At 43.1% G+C, this 7,974-nt stretch overlaps 1 protein-coding gene across 1 annotated transcript; it reads left to right on the plus strand.

The window, feature by feature from the left end:
- The first annotated feature begins 5,027 nt into the window (after window positions 1-5,027).
- Window positions 5,028-7,229, plus strand: LOC117352007 (nitric oxide synthase-interacting protein-like). Its single transcript, XM_033927964.1, has 3 exons — window positions 5,028-5,295; window positions 6,139-6,280; window positions 7,174-7,229. Exons 1-3 carry the CDS (start codon window positions 5,119-5,121, stop codon window positions 7,176-7,178), a joined length of 324 nt encoding a protein of 107 aa, XP_033783855.1. The 5' UTR covers window positions 5,028-5,118; the 3' UTR covers window positions 7,179-7,229.
- The last annotated feature ends 745 nt before the right edge of the window (window positions 7,230-7,974 follow it).

The following is a 7,974-nucleotide window of genomic DNA, read 5'->3' on the forward strand; positions in this document are numbered from 1 at the left end:
TGAGCACTTGAGATCCCAGTTAATCTCAAAAATATTGTGTCAGAAGATTATATTTGAATTTTGTGCGACAGCGCATTGTATCAGGTGGATAATGTTAAGGTGGCCAAACAGGTTGAAAAGGTGACGGCGAAAGCTAGAAGGTTGTTAGGTTGCATAGGGAGAGGCACGGCCAGTAGGAAAAAAGGGGGTATTGATGCCTTTGAATAAGGCTCTTTTGAGATCTCATTTAGAATATTGTGTACCATTCTGGAGGCCGCACCTTCAAATAGATGTAAAAAGTATTGAGTCGGTCCAGAGGAAGGCTACTAAAATGGTATGTGGTCTTCGTGATAAGGCGTATGGGGACAGACAATCTGTATACTTTGGAGGAAAGGCGGGAGAGGGGACATATGATAGAAATGTTTAAATACCTATGTAATATAAATGTGCATGAGTCGAGTTTCTTTCATTTGAAAGGAAACTCTGCAATGAGAGGGCATAGGATGACGTTAAGAGGTGATAGGCTCTGGAGTAATCTAAGGAAATACTTTTTTACAGAAAGGGTGGTAGATATATGGAACAGTCTCCCAGAAGAGGTGGCGGAGACAGAGACTGTGTCTTAATTCAAAAGGGCCTGGGATAGGCACGTGGGATCTCTCAGAGAGAGAAAGCGATAATGCATAACGCAGATGGGCAGACTAGATGGGCCATTTGGCCTTTATCTGGCATCATGTTTTTATGCTAATTATCCCGGAACCACAACCCTCAGAATTTTCTGATTCTGGACATGTTATGTCAGGCAACAATGATATACATCTTGGTTTAATGGGTTCGATATATTTATTATTATGATTATGCCAGTTCATTCATCTGCCACTCTTGAGGAGGGCAGTGGATAGGAAATGAGGCACTTATACGCCCCTTTTCCACCCCAAATATTCTGTGACATGCTTCTTCTCAGGAGGCACCAGCCCAAGGTCCTGTGCCTGGATAAGCTCCCTGTTAGCATTGCGAACAGAAACGGGTCAGGTGTAATGGAAATACACAGAAAAACACCTCAGCGGGACAGGATTGGCCCATCAGAGTTCCCAATATCGATTCATCTTTTATTTTTGAAATCCATTTAATCATGGATATACCCTCTCTAAAAATACGTAACAGCATGATGTTCTTCCGAGGAACTGGTACTCTTCTCCAAACTCCAGGAGCATCGGGTGCACATTCCCATCCATTCTGCTTAGGCTCCCACCGCCCTGAAGACCTGGTGCTACTGCTGTCCAGCCCAGGAAAGCTTTTAGCCTCATTAGCTAAGAGACGGTGATGTCCTGTATGACCCAGTTCAAATGCAGTGGAAACACAGGAATATTCAAAGTCTCCATCCCTCTCTGGATTAGTTAACGAATGGATCCAGTCCACCTTTTATCCCCACTGAATGCCATGCTGATTGCCTCAAGACAAAGCAGTGGACAATTAGAACAAGTCTCTGCACGCAGTGGGATAAAATTCAGGACTGAATCAGTTTGGTCGACCTGGGATGGAGCAGCAAATCCACGGTCATTTGAGACTCGCTAGACCAGCCCTCAGGATGGCTACTGAAGCAGCCTGTGCTGTGTAGAAGCTGTGGAGCAGGGGTCTCCAAAGTCCCTCCTCGAGCGCCGAATCCAGTCAGGTTTTCGGGATTTCCCCAATGAATATGCACTGAAAGTATTACATGCACATAGATCTCATGGATATTCATTGGGGGATTCCCGAAAACCTGACTTGATTCGGCCCTCGAGGAGAGACTTTGGAGACCCCTGCTGTGGAGTCTTCCCTAGAAGCTGGTATGCGATCCCAGGGCTACCAAGTTTCCCAGTTCCAGGCTGGAGCCTTTTTGGCCAGTCCTGGTTTTGAACCTCCATCCTAACGCACTATGGGATTCGTAGTCCCTGCTTTTACCCACTGAACTTTGTGCTGAAAATCAAAGATATCAAGGATAAGGCTGTCAGAAACCCAGAACGGACCTATGATCTCCCTTCTGGAACTGGGCAATTTGGCAGTTGTGGCACAATGCCTCCAAAATACATGTCTCTAAGATGTTATAAGCAAGGAGTTAATATACTGAACATTTGTCATCCTTCTAATATAATTATAATACACATGTTGAACATATAACTTTTAAATGTGCTAAAAGTCATAAGTATAAAGACACTGCAGAGAAACTTGTTAAATATTCTGAATGTGCTATGCATTTTAGGCATGCTTTGTTTCTGCAATATCATATAAAGACACATATTTGCATGCTTAATTGATAAATGTCAATATTGTACTTGATTTAAGATTTGAAATGAATAAAGATTAAAAAAATAAAATAAAATAGACACATACTGAAGAGATACCTTTTAAATGTTCTGAATGTGATAAATATAAAGACACTGAAGAAAAACCTTTTAAATGTTCTAAAAGTTATAAGTATAAAGACACTGAAGAGTAATCCGTTAAATGTTCTGAATGTGATATGCATTTCAGGCATGCTTTGTTTCTGCAATATCACATAAATACACATACTGAAGGGAAACCACTTTAATGTTCTGAATGTAATAAGTATAAATATAATGAAGAGAAACCTTTTAAATGGTATGAATGTGATAAGTCCTGTAAGACCCTGTTCAAATGCAATGGAAACACAAGAATATTCAAAGTCTCCATCCCTCTCTGGATTAGTTAACGAATGTATCCAGTCCACCTTTTATCGCCACTGAATGCCAGTCTGATTTCCTCAAGACAAAGCAGTAGACAGTTAGAACAAGTCCCTGCAAGTAGTGGGATAAAATTCAGGACTGAATGAGTTTGGTCGACCTGAGATTGAGCAGCAAATCCAAGGTCATTTGAGACTCGCTAGACCAACCCTCAGGATGGCTGTGCAGAAGCTGTGGAGTCTTCCCTAAAGGCTGGTAAGCGACCCCCCAGGGCTACCAAGTTTCCCAGTTCCAGGCTGGAGCCTTTTTGGCCAGTCCTGGTTTTGAACCTCCATCCTAACGCACTATGGGATTCGTAGTCCCTGCTTTTACCCACTGAACTTTGTGCTGAAAATCAAAGAGATCAAGGATAAGGCTGTCATAAACCCAGAACTGACCTATGATCTCCCTTCTGGATCTGGGCAATTTGGCAGTTGTGGCACAATGCCTCCAAAATACATGTCTCTAAGATGTTATAAGCAAGGAGTTAATATACTGAATATTTGTCATCCTTCTACTGCCCTTTGTATGTTTTAATAGATAAGCGAGAGGTAAAAATAAATTCCAGAATGTTTAAGGTAGAAGACCTCCAGCTAGCTGGCCGGTCTGAGGAGGGACAGAGAAGGTGGGGTGCAGTGAACATTGCTGTAAATTTATATCAATGATTAAGCGATTATACCTGTATTCTGAGGAATGGCCACAGGAGGACAGCACTGAGCTATTAAATGTAATTGGCGCCCTCCTGTGGCGCTATCCAGAATAACACCTATAAATCTAAGATTTGAAATCCAGCACAAAATTTCTTTAGATGCATTTTGTTTTTATTTATAGATTTATTTATTTGGTTGCTTAGCCCATCCTCCCAAAAGAGCCCAGAATGGGTTACAGATCAGCATACATAGTATAATTAAATAACTGCATAGCACAGACAGATACTCTTACAAAGAATGTTGTTAATTTTCCTGGGAACAGTATTTCAGATGCATTCAGGTAACAATTTAGAAGTCAGAGTCTATGATTGCAGTCCAGTTCATGTGGGGATTTAAATACACAGGCGGTCCCTGCTCAGAAGTGCTGACAATCTAATTTAGACTGTAAGGAGAAGGAGAAGTATAAGTGGGAGAAAACGTGATGCAGCCTCCCATCAGCCCACTGGTTGTTTGAATTTTAAATCCAAAACAAGGCTGGAGAAGTATAAGGTGGAGAAAAAGAGATAAGGTGGAGAAAAAGAGAGCCAAACTTCATCAGTCCAGTGGTGGACTAGAGGAAAGCTTTGCTACCTTGCACCAAAGAGTCTTGGGTTCGACTCCCGTGCTAGGATGTTTGTATTTTAAAATCCAAATCAAAGCATGAAAGGTTTAAAGTTAAGAAACCGAAAGCATCTAGTACCTGCCTCACTGGTGGCTCAATGGATAAAGCACTTCCACTTGATACAGGAGATCGTGGGTTCGAGTCCAGCTTAGCCAGAGGCTAGGTGGGACCAGAGCTGGTAAGTAGATGGGTTGAAGGGGGGGTTTGTCAGAAACTAGGTGGAAACAGAGAAGGAGGTTAGATAGATCCTGAAGAGGTGGGGGGGACTAGGCAGACCAGGGGTAGGAGGGGCCGGGTATCTCTGTGTTTTAAGTATACTTCATGAAAATTAATAACCTTTGCTACTTTTTACTATGATTGGACTACATTTGAGTAAAACTACCCTCTTCTCTTCGAGCAGTATCAACCCCTACTCCTTAGCTGAGACTTGAACCCTCAGTCTCCTGTTACTAAGCCAGCACACAACTCTTTAAACATCAAGAGCTTTTCAGAACTTATAGTTTTCAGAACTTATAGTTATCCATTTCTGGGTTCAAATCCTAGCAGTTGACACAGACAAAAAAAAAAAAAAGATTTGAACCCTTAACTTCCTCTTACCCTCTTCTCTTGAACCCTCAGCCTCTTCTTTTGGACCCTCAGCCTCTTCCCTTGGAGCAGTGTCAGCCCTACTCCTTAGCTGAGGTTCGAACCCTCAACCTCCGGTTACTAACCCAGCACTCAACCGTTGAGCTAGCCAAGTTTTCACACTAGGAGCTTTTCGGAACTTATATTTATCCTTTTCTTTGTTCAAATCCTAGTAGTTGACACAAAATAGAGTTGAACCTACTCCTTACCTGAGGCTCGAACCCTGAGCCTCCAGTTGCTAACCCAGCACACAACCCTTGAGCCAACCAGGTTTTCACAGCAGAAATTTTTCGGAACTTATATTTATCCTTTTCTGGGATCAAATCCTAGTAGTTGTCCAACAAACATCAAAATAGAGTCTAATGTTGGCATAGTACCAGAGGGATGATCCAGTGGTGACTGTGAGTACTGCACGTTAGAAACAATTATTCAGGTTCAAGTGGATGATAGAAGTGAATGCATGTGAGGCCTCTGGCAGGTGTTTCAAATGGACCATCAAGTAGACTTATCTCCTGTTTTGTTAGGCTTGTGTGATGGTGGTGTGATGACTGGTGGAACATTCTCTTATCTTCCTTTCCTTAGCCCTGACGGTTACATCTATGACAAGGAAGCAATCCTGGAATACATTTTGCACCAGAAGAAGGAGATTACCCTGCAGCTGAAGGTACGTTGGCCATGGTTGATTTTCCTAGAGGGCAAAATTAGTGGCGTGTTATTAGACAAGCTGTGAGGACTCTTGCCGATGTGAATGCTGAGAACTAGAAAGAGAAAGTTTGGCTGTGTGAGGGATCGCTATTGAAAAGCACCGATGCAGTTGGCTGGGGTAGGGGAGAGTTTAGGTTTTACCCACATAAGGCATGAACACATGAATGAGCTTTCAGTGGGGGTATTCTCATACCTGCTTGAAACCTGCCGCATCTCTGGGAGGATCATAAGCGAGGGCTCAGAGTCACAATTTCAGAAATCCCATCGCTATTGTAAAGTCCTCTTACTTGTGATGTCCTGTCCTGTCTGTCTGTCCAAATTAGATTGTCAGCTCTTCTGAGCAGGGGCTGTCTATTGAATGTTAAATGTACAGCGCTGCATACGCCTTTCAGCGCTATAGAAATGATAAATAGTAGTGTTCACGATAAGCCTCAAGACCTCGGTAGTGGCGCGTTTCACGTGAAGACTCTCGCCTCACAATTTGCTTGCTATTGTCATTGGTCATGGAGAGAGCTGTTTCAGGTCACAAATATCCCGATGTAACTTTAATATTTGAAAAACATTTATATGAGGAATAAAGTACATCGGGGCATTTGTGACCTGAAACACTCTCTCCATGCAAGCAAATTGTGAGGCGAGAGTCTTCACGTGAAACAAGTCCCTGCCAAGGTTTATTATAGGTCTGAGGACTTTATAACAGCACTGGCATCTCTGTGAGGAGACGGATGAGTTTGGGTGCTTGAGGGGGGAGGTGTCCTAGGGTTACTTTTTTTCCTTCTCCTTGCCATTTCTGGCTGTGCAGGCATATGAAAAGCAGAGGAGCGAGCTGAAGACGGAGCAAGAGGAGCTGAGCAAAGCAGCCAAAGAGTCGCAAGTGAAAGGCTTTCTGGAGAAAGAAATGTCCATTGTCCTCAAACCTCTGAACCCTTTGACCGCATTGCCAGGTACTGTGACTTAGAAAATTCAGACTATATCTTTCATGCTTGAAGCTGGCTTCGTATGCTGTCCAACATCCCGAGGGGTATCCCATATTTGTACACATGTAAACATGGGCAAATTGGCTATGTGAAAATACACCCACTCATATAGTGTGCAGGGGGTGTACGCGATACGTAAAAAACGTACGCATTCCATGCAAGAAAATATGCTACTTGGGCGCAAAAGCGTGGGCATCCTTGCTTGTATTCGATGTGGCAATGAATCCCCTGCCTAAACAGAGCTTGATGTACAGAACTTAATTCTGCTTCTTTGATTATTTTAACTCGTAGTTCCTCTTTATTTTCCAGATTGAAAATGGCCAGTGCAAAAGTCTGCTTTAGTCAGCGAAGAGCCTGTCAATTCTTGCTTTTTTGGGAGTTATATTGTATGGCAGCAGTGTGTGTGTTTGTGTACTCTTTAGCTCACACCTTTTCAATAGTCGCTCAAAACAAGGTAACATAGTAAATGACAGCAGATAGAGACCCAAATGGTCCTTTTGCTTAGATATTTCTTGGCCAGAAACCCAGAGCTCTGCCTGGTAGTGTGCTTAACCGTGCACATCTGCCCTGTACTGGCCTTAGTTCTTCAATATATACCATTATTTTCTGATTAGAGATCCTCTGCTTCTTTGAACTCTGTCACCGTTTTCCTCTCCACCACCTCCCTCGGGAGCGCATTCCATGCATCGATTAAAGATGAATTTCCTACCATTATTCTTGAGTCTACCACCCCTCAACCTCAAATTATGTCCTCTGGTTTTACCATTTTCCTTTCTCTGGAAAAGATTTTGTTCTACGTTAATACCTTTCAAGTATTTGAACGTCTGAATCATATCTCCCCTGTCCCTCCTTTCCCCTAGGGTAAACATATTCAGGACTTCCAGTCTCTCCTCATACGTCTTTTGCCGCAAACCTTCTACCATTCTCTGGACCGCTTCAAGTCTTCTTATGTCCTTTGCCAGATACAGTCTCCAAAATTGAACACAATACTCCAAGTGTGGCCTCACCAACAACCCATCCAAGGGCATCAACACCTTCTTCTGCAAATGGACCATCAAGTAGACTTATCTCCTGTTTTGTTAGGCTTGTGTGATGGTGGTGTGATGACTGGTGGAACATTCTCTTATCTCCCTTTCCTTAGCCCTGACGGTTACATCTATGAGAAGGAAGCAAACCTGGAATACATTTTGCACCAGAAGAAGGAGATTACCCTGCAGCTGAAGGTACGTTGGCCATGGTTGATTTTCCTAGAGGGCAAAATTAGTGGCGTGTTATTAGACAAGCTGTGAGGACTCTTGCCGATGTGAATGCTGAGAACTAGAAAGAGAAAGTTTGGCTGTGTGAGGGATCGCTATTGAAAAGCACCGATGCAGTTGGCTGGGGTAGGGGAGAGTTTAGGTTTTACCCACATAAGGCATGAACACATGAATGAGCTTTCAGTGGGGGTATTCTCATACCTGCTTGAAACCTGCCGCATCTCTGGGAGGATCATAAGCGAGGGCTCAGAGTCACAATTTCAGAAATCCCAGCGCTATTGTAAAGTCCTCTTACTTGTGATGTCCTGTCCTGTCTGTCTGTCCAAATTAGATTGTCAGCTCTTCTGAGCAGGGGCTGTCTATTGAATGTTAAATGTACAGCGCTGCATACGCCTTTCAGCGCTA

The sequence above is a fragment of the Geotrypetes seraphini genome, chromosome 19 (assembly GCF_902459505.1).
Source record: "Geotrypetes seraphini chromosome 19, aGeoSer1.1, whole genome shotgun sequence".
NCBI classification, from domain to species: Eukaryota; Metazoa; Chordata; class Amphibia; order Gymnophiona; family Dermophiidae; genus Geotrypetes; species Geotrypetes seraphini.